At 36.8% G+C, this 17,773-nt stretch overlaps 2 protein-coding genes across 2 annotated transcripts in view; one reads left to right on the top strand and one right to left on the bottom strand.

Annotated features, from left to right (window-relative positions):
* The window catches only part of LOC107224537 (elongation factor-like GTPase 1), a 105,244-nt gene that overhangs the window by 77,284 nt on the left and 10,187 nt on the right, over nt 1-17,773 (bottom strand). The window lies entirely within an intron of this gene.
* Nucleotides 1-17,773, top strand: part of LOC107224536 — a 41,430-nt gene that overhangs the window by 21,700 nt on the left and 1,957 nt on the right. Inside the window, exons 3-5 of the mRNA XM_046737665.1 lie at nt 5,923-6,180; nt 16,356-16,506; nt 16,699-16,821. Coding sequence (XP_046593621.1) covers nt 5,923-6,180; nt 16,356-16,506; nt 16,699-16,821 — 532 coding nt within the window. The remainder of the gene's footprint in view (nt 1-5,922; nt 6,181-16,355; nt 16,507-16,698; nt 16,822-17,773) is intronic.

Raw genomic sequence — 17,773 nt, 5'->3', positions numbered from 1 at the left:
AATTCTAATATTGAGATATTATCAGAAGTTTGCTTAATAAGAGTCCAATTAAAGTATGTAAAATTCTTGTAGGATAAAAAATAATTTGTTGGAAGGTTTTAAAAAATTATATTTTAGATAAAGGCCATTTGCTCCAGAATATAATTTTTTTTTTTTTTTGCCATAAATATTGATATATAATCAGTGATTCATTCATTACAGATAGAATTAAAGGATGCAGAGTTATTTAAAAAACAAAATCAAAAATGTTGTAAGATTGGGGGGGGGGGGCTTGAAACTTTTTTTTTAAGTATGACAAACAATGATGGATTTGTTCATGATGGATAACAATAACTTGCGACCGGTGCTCGTAAGTCACAAAAAATTATTAACGGCTCAAGGGGTCCATCGTGACTCGGTCTCTCATACTTCACGGTGGAAAGTATGTTTTGTAACTTAGTTCATAAAGAACGTCTAGTCACATGTTAGTGGAAAGTGGTTCCAATAAAGAGGTGATCGAATCCAATGTCCACGCATGAGAGTCAAGGATTTGTTCAATACCAATTTATGACAATAAGGTAGAATCTGTATAAAATAATTCGGACGCAAGAGTTTCAAAATTTTTAATCAAATGTACCAGAGTTTATGGTTAAAAAAAAAAAAAAAAAAATAAGAAAAAAAACCATATCGATGTAAGTAGATACATTTCACTATCAGCTTTTGAATTCGTTTGAATTTTTTTTGTGACTCGAGGTGACTTGTACAGATTTTGTAACATATTAGTCGAAATTCCGCACGGTTGAAGTTCGATTCCATTCATTAGAAAAAAAAGAGGGGAAAAAAATTTCGATCTTCGTTGTCATTCTGTGTAACGTGTCGGTCTGAATTTTGAAAATTCAGACGTCCAAGCACCTTTTGCCACCCTTTCAATCCCAACAGCAATTGGCGGTGTCAAGGTTCTATTATATCTTGTAATTTGCGCCCAGCTAATTTCGTCGTAATACAAGCCCTGCAGCGATAGCAGTTGATTAATACAAACGAGCCACTTGGACTGATCTCACATACCGAACGGTGTAACAACACGTATCAGACGACGCCGTAACGCGATGCCAATTATCACGTCACTCCGGATATGAGCCGCCGTGCGAATGTCACGAGAGCAATCGATGGAGCTCAGAGGACGCGATCTGCCCACGAAGGCGAGAGAAAGAGGAAAAGGAACCGTCGGTTTGTGGTCGATTTTTCTCGCGAATGGTTCGACGGCAAGTTTTCGTAGATCGAAAACGGTCCGCCGTTTTGTTCGAGCAAGGTGAGCGAAACGACGAGACAAGAGCCGTTTCTGTGTTACTTCGATGTTGCATTCGGGATTACTAAGGAAGATATAATTTTCCGGACAGCGAAATTGCCCCCTTTTCATTCCCTCGCACTCCTCCACAATCCCAGAGACTGGAAATGTTATTATCGTCGGGATCCGCGGCCGGGGTTTTTCAACAGGAAGCTCTTTTACTCGTTGCCCCTCATCTTCGTCTTTCTTCATCCTCGTCGTCGTTTACGGACTCATGATAAAAATGACCGAGCAAGGCACTCGAGTGAAGAGTCACGGTTCATTTATCGAGACGTTGCTTCGAGGCTCGCGACTTCAACGTGCGGTTCTGCATCGGTTTCCGCGTGCAATGCCACAGCCTGCAGGCTTTACCGTCGTACCGAAATTAAATACAACGACAGCCAGTGTCGATCGTTGTACTGTGTCCTTACGAACGGGTCTTCCATCACGAACCAGGAACTGAACATCTCCTTCAGGTTTTTACATCACGCGAAATGCGGATTTTTCAATAAAAGGATCGCTTTGCCTGACCGTTGCGGACTCATTGAATTAGCACGAAGCGTAAAGAAGCGTCGTTCAAAAAGCGAAGGAATTCCGTCAAGGATTCTGAATCACAGCAATCGTCAAGATTAACGAAACTGCACAGTTTCGGTTTGATCTGATTCTTCTAGCGTAAATCATGCTACGCTTATGCTATTTAATGCGTTCGTTGACTTCCCTTTTCCCGAAGTAAAACCTAAGTTCCGTAAAATGGCGAACTGTCAAGTGCAACACTGTCCACTAACCGTGACTATTGACTGTACCCGATGATAGAAAACGGTAAGAAAAGTATTTTTGGAGAACGAAAATTGAAACGCGAGACAAACATTCGGATATCGAGACATTGAGGAAGACGGAGGAAAATGGTGTCGAAAGAGCAATAAAAATTTCCAAACGCTATATAATATAGTAATTAATGGATGATAGGTGGCAATATGACCGTTGTTCCGATTCTGTAACACAATACTCACTACCTTTACTGTGATATACTGTACGACATATCTGATTCTCATACCCTTTGTCACTACGTCACATGTCAAGTTTAGTATGCCATTTTTTCAGTTAGCAGACGTCCGTATAACCGAACGTATTCCTCTCATTGACACAATTTAATGAGTTCGATTGTCATCGACGGATGTAAATTTATCGCATCAGGAAGTCGGTTGGCTTTACTCGGTTAGAATTTCTTTTAAGAATGTACGTAGGACGATATAATAGCCTCTAGTCAACGCCGTCAAATTTTTATCGAGGATGGTTAAAGTTCAGCGGGACAGAAGGTGGTTCGTGATGGTCGGTAATGTGGAAAGGATAAAATTTTTAGTGCTCTTTGATCGTCGTTTCTCCGCACCTTTCGATAAACGTGGGTACCTACTTTAAAATCATAATTTAGACATTTTCTCCACATTTATGCACAAGCTATACAAGCGATATAATTGATTCATGCTCGCTCAATTGCGCCTACGGTAGGATGTAAGATCGATTAAGAATCACGGTCATCCGGTCACTGCTGCCTATATTCCTTACTTACATGAACATAAGAACCGCATTACTCTCGCGATAGGATATAAGGTGTATAACTTTTATTAATAATGTTCTCTTTTCTCTTTCTTCTTGAAAGCTTTTTTTTCATTCTCCATCGAGCATCCTTTCCTATCACTTCACGATCATATATCCGCATATGCTTTTAATCGAGGTAAATAGTGAAACTACAACAAGAGAATGCCGAACACCGCTTCTTCTCATATCTGGGTCGATTCCTCATATGGGTCAATCGCCGCGGTGCTTCCTCGATGCATACGGAATATTGTAATGAACCCGAACCAAGCGAAAGCAATTATGCACCGTCTAATGCGCATTCACTGGAGTGAATAGCAAGGGGGGATAAAGAAACAACAAAAAAACACTGCTAAAATTCCAGTTTCCTTATCGGATGATCATCGAGTAGTGAATGCTGTGTATAAGGAACCTCTGAATGATCTGCGGATTCCGTTTTTTCTTATAGAAACTTACCAATAAAGTTTTATCTCGTCACGGACTGACGGCGGGGCAGCTGCAACACCAAGGAATTGTCGTAACGACTGGAGAAGAATCGTGTTGTTAAGGCGACTTTATGATAGCGAAATTACAGACCAAACGTCGAGCAACCATTTCCGATTAGCCGTAAACGTGGTTGGAGCAAAAACACATTTCGCGACTGCGATTCTCAGGTGGAAAAGGGAGTCTGTTGGAGCGTCAAGTTCCGGCGATTGCCACGGTTTTGGAGAACGTACGGGGATGATACCTACCGAGTGTGTGTATCTCCTACGCATCAGGTGTTGCGAAAGAAAACAGCGCGACGGGCAAAGTCGATGCGGTAGGAAAGAAAAAGAAGAAAAAAAGGACGAGTGTTAATACAGCGGAGAGGCTAAGAGGCGATAAATTGAGGTTCAAGCCACGAAATGCCGGTTAATAGATTTGTGAAACTTGTTAACACAGAGCGGGTAGATACACAATGCATACTCACACACCGAAATGAACGTGCGGCGGTCAAGCGCGCGTGTGGCCTTTCGACATGCTCCACTTCTTATTACGCCCAAGCAGTCGCATCGCGGTATGCAAAAAGGTGGGTGAAAAACCTCGAGGACAAAAACGAACCGCAGGAAAAATGGGAGATGGAGGACAGACGGGCCGGAGAATAGGAGAGTCGGACCCGAAGGAGGAGAGGAAGAGAAACAAGACGAAGACGAAGCAGAAGAAGAAGAAGAGGAAGAAGAAGAAGAAGAAGAAGAAGAAGAAGAAGAAGAAGAAGGAGAAGAAGAAGGAGAGGGACCGGTAAGCAATGTACCTTGTACGACAGTGCCCTGCGTGTCGTGTCGTGGACAATGAGAAGCAGCCCGCGGTTGCGTGATGTTTATGATGATGATGATGATGATGATGATGATGATGATGATGATGATGATGATGATGATGCGTGATATGAAAGAGCCATACTCTCAAAGCGCGGTACAAAAATTGACGCACAAAGCAGCAGCTTGGCCGTCACCACCGTAGATCGAGCAAGTTGAACGGGCTGCATTCTGCACATTTTTGCACGCCTCAATCATGCCCGATGAAATTCCTCGGACACGCGTCATTGGACCGGCACAATTTGACACGAATTCAACCGAGCGAATCCTTTCCAACGCATTCCGTGTGAACCTCTGGAAAATCATCAGGGTGGGAATTTTCGCGCGGTACGCTAAATTTCGGGACTTTGCTATATGTGTAACGTAACAATGCGAATGGCATTTTCGAGGATGCCATTTCAGAATTTTTGACTTTCAAAATGATCGATCTGCCTTTTGGAGAATTCATGCGACTTCACGCTACGTGCGTTGGATCAAAGTTGATCGACGATCGTCATGTGGAAGTATTTAAAAAATTTCACATCACAACGCAAGAGTTGTCAATATTTCATGCGGGTCGATTCAATAGACTCCAAATGATCTCGTGTGATTTTTTCAGAAGGTTTCAATTATTTTTAATGATTTCCCGAGGCTAAAGAAAATTTCGCACGGTTCACGTCCCCGGATTTAAAAGTATTCAACTATAGATTTAAAATGACTTCAAAGTCAGTTAACACGTATAGTGTGGAAACTAATTAGATGTCTGTATTAAAATATGAAATTTAAGTTGCCAATTCCAATAATTATTTCCAAATAATTTAGAAATCAAATTTTTTTTTCTCTTTTGTCAACGAACTGCTGACAGTTAAAGTTTTGACAGTGTTAGCTACTCTTAAGAATTGCCCTACGAACTCAATTTCATCGGTACTTCGTGTTGGACTTTAACCGTTACTGGAAAAAAATAAAATTTATTGTTTAGCTTTGGTTATTCCATGTATTGAAACAAAAGTGAATTACACTTGTTGAACAAATTCTTCAACAATTCCTCGGTTCTCGGGTCTTTTTTTCCATAAACTGCACGGATAGAATAAATGCGGTGGATGAACGTTCGTGCAGGATTTCAATCTTGACTAATGATTCGACTTCCTCAGAACATATTAGATTCCTGTGCTGATGAGATTTTTAGCGTCTTATCATCTTCACCTCAAGTGAAGCTCGAGGTCGATTTTAACGCGCATATTATACTTTCGGAGTCTCATACAATGAGAGAAATTTTCAGTTCCGGTTACCGCTCAGTCCTAAACTATTTTCATTTTTCACCACAATCGGAAAATATACTTCTAGGTAGCTGTTATCGGAAAGTCCAGTATCCCTTACTATTCTTTCTCATTACGATCACCGTTGCCATATTTTCCAGTAACTCTTGCGAAAATTTAATGCTTGCGCAACAATAAATTGACGTTAAAGCCTCATTTAACTAAAAGAAGCAGAGTAAACCTCACAAACTGATTTTGCCTTGCGATTATCAAAAAATGATCGACAATAGCGCAAAATGGTTGCGCGTAACCTCGTTTTTCGCAATCCCAACAATGTTCAAACAGTTTTTTTTGTTTGAATGAATTTTTCTAGTTACCGTAGGAAATAAAATTATTCTCAGTTTCCACCCGATAAAATCGCGCTGTTTGCACGAGATAGAATTAATTGGTTTGATTTCAGACCGGCGTGAGACTCCCGGAAGGAGCTAGTGCGGCGGCACTGGCAAAGCCTACGAAGTATCACTACTATCCCCACAATCAGCACATATATCTGTTGCCCGAGTGCGCTGTGCAGCAAGTTTGCAACGCGGTATACGTGCGGCTAAACTTTACTCAGCCTCTCTGCGCCTGCCCTGGACGCTACAGAGATCCTTGCAGCGCTTCGCTCGACAGCGACGACCACCACACCACGGAACTGGTCACCGACCCTCGCACCAAGGTCAGTGCTTATTCAACTTCATATCGGATCGGCAGTATGTAGCCTTACGACGAACCTCACCTATGGTTTTCTACCGCGAGTCGTATCGCTCCGTGTCGGATGAAACGTTTGTGCGATGTATATTTTTGGAAAAAAAAAAAAAAAAAAAACACAACAACGAGAAACAAACAACTATTACCCAGAGACTTGGAAGGCTTATTAGAGCTTTGGCTTTCGATCGGTAACGAGACGACGAATTGAGTTAATTTTCATTCGTTTTATCGTTGGATTTGAAAGAAAACTGTCGTACGAGTAATTATTTAGTCTGATTATAGTTTTCAGGTTTAGTTTAAGGGTGGACGTTTAGTTTGAGGGCTATTTTTTTAAAGGTTCTTTGGTTACATTTTTAAGACAAACCATTGAAATAAAATTTCTTATAATTTTTACATTACATTTATTGATATTTAAACAAACTTTGTACAATTTTTAAAGACCAAATGTTGGATATAACCTAATCCATACTGTGCGATAGGGACGTAAGTAAAAATGTGTAGATATGATATCTCAAAAAGCAGTAGATCGATTCTGCTCAAATTTGTACAGCATCTTTATTACACCTTTACTTATCGCGTGAACTAGGATAATATGCCAAAAAAAAAAAAATTGAACTTTGCATTTGTTTCCATTTGTTTAGCTCGTAAAACAAAAACTACCAAGGAATTATGATTATCCTAGTTCAACCGATAGGTAAAAGTGTAATAAAGATGCTGTAAAACTTTGAACAGAATCGATCGACTGCTTTATGAGATATCATGTCTACACTTTTTTTTTTACATACGTTCCTATCGGACAGTATACTTATATTCACTATTTCGTCTCCAAAAAATGTAATATGATGTGAAAATTATGAAAATTTTTATTTTAATCGGCTGTCATTAAAAAAAAAATTAAAAAAATTTTTTAAAAACAGTCTTGACACTAGATGACTCCTTTAATACGGAGTTTCACTTCAGTAAGACCTTAACGTCAACTCGTTCCAGTATTAATATTAAACCAAACCTCTATTTATTTATTTATTTTGATTTTTATTTTTGCAAATAATTGACTGTACACAGTAAAACTGTAGCCAGAAATTTCTCTCGGTGCATGGCGTTGCTTTGATTGCTTTTCTCTCAAAGTCAAAATTGCTTGTCACAGATTTCGCTATTTCATATTAGCGTACCTCACAGCGTATGCTTTATCAAGTCAATCGGATCACTTTTATTTCAATCTCTGAAAAATGTTTCAAGTGACAGTCGGTTTTTAGATGAAAATCGATCTTTCACCTGGCTACGTAATTTTCAGTTGTACTTGATCTCTTGCACTATATTGTCACTCCGTTTGTTTTTTGTTGTGATCCCAACTTTGTTGTTCGGACTGTTTTTCGAGACAAAGTTGTAACGTTTCAAACTTCTGCCGTAGATTTAATTAAATAATTTTCACGCAAGTTACATGTATTCGAAACTAAATTGAATTTTTTTCAACCCAAGCCTTCTCAGCCGTGAATAAGTTTTTACTTTTGAGGATCTTTTTCGGTGAAAAGCAGAAAAGCTGATTTTCATTGCAAAGCACGACGTAAATTTCTCTGGCTGTTACGAAAGTTTGTAACGCCGCAACTTGGTAGAAAATATTCTGAACTACAACCAACGAGAGCGACTGACGACGAGTTTTTACCTACATTGATTTTAAGTAGAAAACTTTCAGTTTGAAAAAATAAACCAAAAATTATTCGAAATAATCTTCACTTCTGTGAAAATTTTGTCCACGTAGTTATTGGCGTTGCATTGTTTGCGGTAAATATCAGTTTACAGCGGTAAATATTTTTCAAAGTTACTAAATGATATTAAAAAACTAACGTTTTTCTTTCCTCATTGCGGATGATTTTTCGCAAATTTCTTTATTCAACTTCTCTGTCAATACCATAAAAAAATTTGTTATTCAACATAGAAAGTGGGATAAATCCGATAACCGTCCACGAAATTCAATTCTGTGACCGTTTCTATGCATTCTTCAATTCCAGTTATACAAAAATTCAATCGCACTTCAGCTATCAGAAATATTTTCGCACTCTAGACATCCTGTAAATAAACGCTCAAGTATCAACCATACTCTCAGCTAATTGACTTCAAGAAAATACTTTATAATATAATTCTAATGTATAATCGAGAAAAATTGAAGTAGAACATAGATCGTTTAGTATGAAAAATAATTAAATATTTGTAAAACGAACCACAGATATAAATCGTTAACACTGGTTTACATTTTTTCGATTGCTTGATTCAGTTCACGCAATTCATTTGGCTATTTACAATAATTTTTGTCCAAAAATTTATACCCTGTAATAAAACGCGGAAGAAATTCCGTCCGTCCATAAAATGAAAACGATATAAACCGAGAAAGAAAAACCAAAAATAGGTTGACAAAACCATTGGAAATAGCGCAAAATCAGCCAAGTAAATCGAGATAAGATAAAACGTTGAAAGATTTCTAAATTCCGCTATAACATATCCCGGCAGGATCGTAAATCAGATATCTAGGGATGTGGAGCAAGCGGATACGGGCCATGAGCCTGTTTCTAAAAATCTCTGCAACCAAAAAAGAACTTTGCCGGTCACGAGCCAGAGAGCCAGAGCATTAGGACAATATCTGGTGCATATCATCGGGGCTGCTTCAGAGGCAAATAGAAAATTACCGGACGCGGGATTATCACGAACATTATAGGCGGTGTTGGTCGGTTTTTTTCTTTTGTCATTGGTGAACGATTTTTTCACCCCGCTCTCTCTCTCTCTCTCTCTCTCTCCTGCAATTACCTCCGCCTCCTGATTACCTTCACTCCACTAACTACCCGCACAGATATAGGTATAGCATGCCTAGACGATTCCTGGATAGGATGTATTCAGGACCTCCCCCTGCTGCGGGCCGCAACGCGTTCACCGTATAGTTGAACGCCTGCGATTTGTGGGGTAAAATGTGAGATGAGTATCTAGGAACCGGTTTTTCCGCAGAGACCGCGAGCTTACGGATGAAAGGCAACTACAAACAAATAGCGGAAACGCGTGCGTATCTATCGTAGACACGCCGTTCGAGAAAATTTTACATCGCGTGTATATGGCCATTTGATCAAAATGTGGAATACCGCCCACTTGTCACCGGGCTATTTTAAATTAGGGACATATGAGGGATTCTCCGTCAACTCGGCCACTTTTTTTTCGACCATCTCAGATCCGTCCCATAATTAGTTACATCAAAGTACTACTAAAAGGTACTCTATGTGAATTTTTTCAGATTTCTTAATTCATTATTTGAGAAATTGCCGTTTTTTTTCAAATGAATATATCTCGGAAACTTGGAAGTAAGTGAAAAAAAAATGACTCTACATGAAAGTTGTAGTTTTTTGTTAGCTTTCGAGAGGAACTTTTGAAAAAATTTTTACGTTCCGGTAACGCTGATTCTTTACCAAAAAAGGAAGAAATTATTTTTTTTATTCAAAAAGGACCCTTTCTTTTGCTGAAAAAATTACAGAGTCTTCCAATATGTGTGACAATAACGCCAAAAAATCCCCAGAGTGGCACGGATCGAGGTTATAGGGTAAAAAAAATGAAGCCAACAAATTCGGTCGAGGTTCCGGTATAAAAAAATTAATTTGTGTGGCTTCATTTTTTTACCCTAGAAGCCCTCATATGTTTTTTTTTTTTTTTTGCCACACTGAACGAAGAAAGAACATTATTATTTACCGTACAAGATATCCTATCGGAATATTAAATTTTTAGCTCAAGTCTGCCTCGAAGTATGTGACATTTTTCGTTTGAATAACATGGAGAAAAAAAAACAACAGAAAAACGCACTTTTCCAGCTTATCTGCGAAATTTTTCAAAGTAATCCTGAGCGGGTACTTATAATGGATATAACAGTGCAAATAACGAAATTGTCGTTCAAAAATGATGTAGGCATTTTTTTACATTGGATTAGCCAGAAACTGGGATCAAAATCCAAATCAGAATTTTCTGTGCCTTTTGTTTAAAATTGCGGACCGAAGTCGACCTTTTGAAGGCTCGTTCATGTACTTAGTTACCAGTTTTGAACTTTTTTTTTAACCCCCTGTGCTCCCCCAAAGTGGTAACCTGGCTTAGGAACGACTTTCTAAGGTCTAAGGGAACAAAAAGATGTGAAAACTTGATTAAATATTGAATTTCCAAATCTAGCTGGTCGGAAAGTGAATAAGAAACACAAAATATGAAATGGTATGAGAAAAATGTCTGGTCAAGAAAAAATGCGAGAATCAAATTTCATTCGGGGCTCTTCAACACGCGTGTGTCAGAAGATTCTTCATATTTTTTTCGAGCATCATGGAAATAATAATCTAGCAGTACTTGTTAGAGAATTAAAGTAGTACATAATTGGCATTGATGTAGAGCACACTTTTTTTTTGTCATTCATAGTTCACCCAATTATACCAACATTACTGTACTATACCGTTGATTAAATTATAATTCGTATTAAAAAAATATAGGCCAAGTTTCCGAACGCCGTTATATTAAAATATTCCAATCGCGGGGTTAATTAAGAATCACTTCAATATCCGTACGACAAGTAATTAAAATCGTTTGTAAATTTCCATTCTGGAGGAATCGGAACAGAAGAAGAAAAAAAACTTCATTACACAAGACTGCCCACGAAAAGTCCTTTGAGATTTAAGATCTGTAATTTCATCAGATTTTTTTACGGATACGCTATGCGAAGAACCGTGAAATGGTCGAGTATAATGGTTACGAAAAGCGTTCTAAAATTCTTCTTCATTTTTACATTACCAAAGCAGAAGATTTCAGATCCAGATTTAGGAAAATTTCTATCACATTAAATAAGCTGATTGGGTATATAAATACGTAACAACGTAATTGCACAGTTTGTGTAATTCGACTCTCACAGAAATCGGCAAAAATATGTATTAGAAAAAAAAACAAAATCTTTCAAAGAGCGAGTCGGAATAAAAAAAAAAAAATTACCGTAACACGGCAGAGAATTTCTCAAGCTCTTTCATCCGCGATAATTTAGCAAGATACACAGATGCACTTGTATATATATATATTATATACACGTTTAATACGACACACATATATCAAAATCTTTATCCCGTACTATAAATTGGCATTAAAAATGCGATACAGGTTAAAGAAGCGGAAACAAGTATATAAGTAAGTAAGTAAGTATACAAGCAAGAAACTCGCGTGCGTGCATTCACTTTCATCCGGTGTGACAACATCGATTCAAAGAATTACCGAGATAGTTGCACTTCCGTGACTCTTAACTGCAGTAGCAGTAAAAATACTTCATCGATATCGCTAGATGAGTTTCAATACCGCAGAATTGAGAAAAGGAAACTATTGTATCGATCTGAAGATAAGAAATAAAATTCTCGAGAAAAGATTTTTTTCTCTCCATCAATCTTTACCAGATAATAATGCATTGATTTTGCGGAATATTTGTAAGCATTGAGAGTCATTTTAATCAATCAAATATCTTGTTTAAAGTACTCTTTGGATAACTTTTTTCTTTCTGTTTTTACTTTCCATACTGAGAAAAATTTCGTTTGTTTTAGTAACTAGAAAAATTCATTCAAACAGGTATCGTTAAACAAAACTGTTTGAATATTGTTGGGATTACGATAAACGAGGTACAATTTACTATTTTGCGCTATAACGGATACTAGACTTTCCAGTAACGGCTAGAAAACTAATTTTCATTTTCTACCTGGAACTATATTTTGTGGTAAAAAATGAAAATAGTTAAGGACTGAGCGGTAAGAGGAATTAGAAATTTCTCTCAGTGCAGCTGGAAAAACGTAGGTCGAATAAGAAAAATACAAAACGAAACTCATTTTGTTACGCGAAACGTTATTTTTTTTTACCTTTCATGTAAACATTCCATTGCTCTTTTCAAATAAAAAGAAAAGATCTTTTTTTCGATTAAAGGAACACTATAACATTATATACTCTAATATTAATACTTCAAGTCAACAATATTTCCTGAGAACTACTTCGCCTTTGATATTTCAAATTCCTTGAATATTCCAGGATTTCACCGATATTAAAATCCAAGTTTTTTCACGCATAATTTTGAGAATACACTACGAGTGAATAATATTATTCAAATATTCACATCTGCAGTGCATCGCAGTCAAGTGCAAATTAACCGATCATCTAAAGTCTGAAGATGATACAAACGTATAAGATTCCAATTGACAAAACGAGAATTGCCATAATAGCGTCGGTGTTTACTACATCAATAAAAAAAAAAAAGAAGAAGATTTTGTTTCTCTTCAATTCCAAGTGTCAAGTTGTCTAATACAGAATTTCTTGCATCTTTTCCTTTACTGCCAATAAAAAAACCCAGCAACTTTTTGTTCAACGACCTGATAACGGATGACGAAGAGCTAAAAATAATGATAATAACACGACCAGCAAGAACAATCCGAACGATTCAAAGTCTGGAATTAGTCGGTTGATTAATTTCGGTTGTTGACTGTCTGTGTGTATATATATATATATATATTGTTAGTCGGTGGAATTACAGTCTCGAGTGATTGTTGTCAACGGGCGTAAAACCAGAAAGTTGGAAGGTTTACGGTCAAGTTAACGGTAAAACTCTTGAGTCCCCTGAGCCAACGGGAGGAGGGGAGGGATGGAATATCGTTTTAAATTAATCCTTGTCCATTTGGCATTATTATGCAAACCGTTCGACGACACGATGTCATTAACGCTTGTCATTTCCTGACGCCACATTTCCTAGGTATCTAGATGCAGGCAAAAAATGAACTTGCGGACGAATTGTTTTCGATGAAAAATAATTTTGACTCCTCATCTTTCCTCCTGGGATGTAATGGAAATATGCATCAAACTGTACATTCTGCGATTTTTATTTTTTTTTTTTAAATTCACTTTCATACATTATCTCTTCGAAATTACAGAAAGTTTAGAAATTGGCCTCGTACGGATTGTTTTTTTTATATTTGCTATTTTTTTTTTTTTTGGTTATTTCTTAACCAAGGAAACTCGACACAGAAATTAAAAACACAATATTATTTCTTGTGCTAAGAGAACTCTCAGTTATGGGTGGGGGCCAAAATTTAGAAGGGTCAATATTTCGAATGGCCGATGTATCGAAATTTCAGACACGCGAAAATAACCTAACGAAAGATGAATTGTTACAAATTTTTAAGAAACATTCAAGTTAATGTCGATGATTCGATCGAAATTTAGAAGAATATACGTTTCTCTTTTTTCGTAATGGTTAATACAAAAGATTATGAAAAATAGTGAGTTAAATAATATTGGCTAATTTTTATTGATTAGAACTCGTTTCATTTTAGCAAAGATTCTCTACAAAACGCCTGAATCGAATTTTCAATAAAGTTCTACTTTATGGAACAAATCATTGCATGTGTGTCAATTTTAATGATCGGATTTTTGTACGTTTTTGTTTCTTTTATCTTTAATTAACTGAGAAATAATGAAAAAGAAATTCGCCTTTACCGATTTGAAGAGAATCCTGCAATTGCGAGTGGAAAATGAAATCCTATTAATTAAAATTGGACAAGCGATACGTTACTCGGCGATGAAAAAAAATTATGAGATACATGAGAATTTCCAAATATTTTAAGGAGACGTGAAAATCTTCAATAAAAGTCTATCGATCTTTATGAAAAAGCTGGTGAAATGAAAGTCAATATTTCTTGTTAATTTGATTATGAGATATTCGTTTATAAAGTATTTATTGATACTCTGTCCTAGTAAGCTTGAATTATTTCTCTATCCAGAGTTTAGATATCGTTTATTGATTTTGGATCGTTGGTTTTTACTGCAGGATGATTCATTTTATTCACAAGACGGTATTCTGAAAATTCACTGATTGCGAAACAATTTTTCTTTCATTACATTGGCATGATTGAATATTTTATTTTGTAACGTTGAACCGATATCGATTACGATCAACAAATGTGCAATATTGATTTGGCTACTGAAGAAGAAAGAGAAACTCTTTGTCAATCAGTTTGCAGAAAACAGTCTTCTATCCGTGGTAGTGAAATCGAACCAGTCTACTAGATTTTGAACAACTTTGAAGCAGTTTAAAATAATTCCAGAATTTTCTACTATCACGTTTTAAAATAGATCTTTGTAGCTTACGATTACAATAATTTTATAAATACTCGATCTAAGACTATCTCATGATTAAATAAACGAGAATAATGCGTATATTTGACCACACTGAGAAAAATTTCATTTTTCATAGTAACTAGAAAAATTCGGTAAAACATGTGTCGTTAAAAAAACTGTTTGAATATCGTTGGGATTACGAAAAACGAAGTACGCCAAACCATTTCGCGCTATCGTCGATCCTTTTTTAGTAATTGCAACGCAAAATCAGTTTCTGAGGTTTACTCTACTTTTTTAGTGAAACAAGGCTTTAACGTCAATTTATTCTTGCACAAGCATTAAATTTTCGCAACAGTTGCGAGAAAATATAGCAACAGTGATCGTAATGAGAAAGAATAGTAACGGATACTAGAATTTCCGGTAACAGCTGGAAAACTAATTTTCATCTTTTACTTAGAACTATATTTTTCGATTGCGGTAAAAAATGAAAATTTCTCTCAGTGCACCTAACCTCTTCAAAAAAAGCCAAATTCTTAACGAAACATTCCAAGACGTTTGAAAATTTGAAAAATCATCGACTCAGGACACGGCTCGTTCATAAAGAGAAAATTCGCAGATCTGGATTAGAGATGCTGGGATGCCGAGGTATCTCATATCCAAAGAGACCGATGGGCATGTGCAGCCACGAAGGCCGTGCCTCCTCTTTCTCCTAGGTTCTCTCGCAAATCGGATATGCCTATATTATTATTCGTTGTTGCCGTAGCTTTGCAGTCGAGAACCGGTTGCGGCGTTTCATATACACGCCTGCTATACTGTAACCAAGAACCGTATTTTCAATGGCTAAAATACCGGAAACCAGGTCGAACATTCCCATACCCTGCTGTACTAGCTTGCCAAGCTGACCACCATGTACATGTGGATTTATTATACCAGTATAACTTCTCTTCCTGTACCGTTTCATCGCGACACTGAAAAAACAGATCGAGATGTAAAACGTAACTATGAAAAGGGGTTGACCGCTCATCGGTTTGTTTGTATGACAGATTTCAAGATCGCGCAATGTCGTAAGATTGCAAAGAATTGCTGTGGATTTTAAAGAATTTCAAAAATTTCAAGATTTTACAAGTTTTCAAAGGATTTCGAAAGATGTCGTAAAATTTGAGGGATTATATGTGATCTTAGATTTCAGACATTTCAGTTATATCACAGCAATTTTATTTATGCCTTCAGGGATTTCATGTGACTTCGAAGATTTCAGGGATTTGAGATTGTTTCTCAAGATTTCACCAGAATTTAACAGACTTTGCAAGATTTCAGCACACTGAGAGAAATTTTCAGTTCCGGTTACCGCTCAGTCCTTAACTATTTTCATTTTTCACCACAATCGAAAAATATAGTTCTAGGTACGAAATGAAAATTAGTTTTATCCGTTACTATTCTTTCTCATTACGATCACTGTTGCTATATTTTCTTGTAACTGTTGCGAAAATTTAATGTTTGTGCAACAATAAATTGACGTTAAAGCCTTAATAAATTAAAAAAGTAGAGTAAACCTCACAAACTGATTTTGTGTTGCAATTACCAAAAACGGATCGACAATATCGCAAAATGGTTACGCGTACCTAGTTTTTCGTAATTCCAACAATATTCAAACAGTTTTTTTACCGATGCCTATTTTTACTGAATTTTCCTAGTTACTGTAACAAATAAAATTTTTCAATGCACGAAATATTTCGCGAAATTTCTGAAAACACTTCAACAGATTCCGAACGATGGTTGCAGTCATTTAGCGACGTAAAAATTACGCGTTTCGAAAGGCGACATCGCTAGCTTAGAGTTCGTAAACACCAAGAGTTTCGCATTATTTGATCTCAAAACGAGACAAATTTCCGTAAAATGTGAAACAAGTCGCGGTGACAATAAACGACATGTTTTTTTTTTAAAATTCGAGTTCAATTAAGAGCAAAGAACATCTTCGATTATTGTCGTTACCGTTTTTTGTTCCAGGCATTAACGCTTGTAAAGACGTGTGAGCCGGTGGCTGATATGAGGGAATGCAGAGCACCGAAAGACTGGTCTCTCCTCGCGTTGCAAAACGTGAGAACAGGAAAATCCCATTACCTCGTGATATGTCGGTGCCCAGACACCAATATCCTGGGTAAGTTTCGTCATTTAATATCTACGATCGCTTTCTTAAAAACCTCGAAGCATGGCACGCGATGTATCCACGACCAACGTCTGTAACCACATGTAAATTTGTGGTTACGTTCCTTTCTAATAATTTTTGTTGGTATCCTTTTACCGACTTTTTTGACAACGTTGTTTTTTTTTTTTCTTTTACCTCGAGAAGAAGGCCCTATGAGCCACGATCAGCCGATGTACGCGAGTGTTCCCGGCATCCGAGTATACGGCATGATGTGCGTCCAGGGAAATCGCAGAGGTCGCCCATTGCGCTACACTCGCAGTTTACTGGGTATGTAACTTTTAATTGAACTCGTTATTATTAGACGTGAGAGGATTGAGTGAAAATTAAACAAATGAATAAATGAATAAGGGAATGCAACCGTAATATGATCAGGATGCAGGTATCGTTTAACGTGTAAAAAGAAAAACTTACAGAAAGTCTTTGGGTTTAATTATTCAGTAAACGTAAGGTGGCAGACCATGCCAAGTCATCGGTTATTAATAAAATTTCACCATTTTTAATTTGGTTGAAAGTTTTTTAAGTGAGACGGCATATAGGGTCTCTAAAGGCCAAGGTTGTTTGATTTTTCATAGCACCTCTCAAGCACCACTAGAACTGCTTTTCGTTTCATTTTTATCACGCAAGTCTTTTTACAGTTTATTACGTTGTTTTCAAACTCTCGAAAAAAATTACGATCACCATTTGAAACATCATTTTTATAATGGGATCGTATATTGTTTCATATCGTAATACGATTTCGAATTTAAAACGTATCAAGAATTTAAAAATAATCCTCAAGGATTTTCTTTCATACCCCGATTGTTCCAATTTTTTTTTTTTGTATTTTATTCTTCGAATCACTTGGAGATTTCTGAAATATTAAAAATTTCCGAAATGCCCTGGAAAGTGAATAAAAAATAACACCGTTATGAAATTGGCCTTATAGAACTACAAGATATCATATTGTTCAGAATTCTTTTTAAATTGGTAGAAGATTGAAAATTTTAAACTGATATAAAAAAATAGAAGAAAAGTATGATTTCATTAGAGAACTGATTTTAAAGTGATCGAGGTGAAGAATGCAATTTTTGAAAAGTCTTCGAGTTTTAAAAAGGAACGAACAGAAAAATTTCGTACTTTTTCATATTATTGCATACTTATTCGTTACCGAATATTTTCGCACGAAGAACAGAAAAGGAAAAGAGAACAACGGGGGTGTTTTGGAGGTTTTGATACCGTC

Source organism: Neodiprion lecontei, chromosome 4 (assembly GCF_021901455.1).
Source record: "Neodiprion lecontei isolate iyNeoLeco1 chromosome 4, iyNeoLeco1.1, whole genome shotgun sequence".
Classification (NCBI taxonomy): Eukaryota; Metazoa; Arthropoda; class Insecta; order Hymenoptera; family Diprionidae; genus Neodiprion; species Neodiprion lecontei.
Note: the sequence above shows the minus strand (reverse complement) of the source record. Positions and strands in the feature narration are given on the sequence as shown.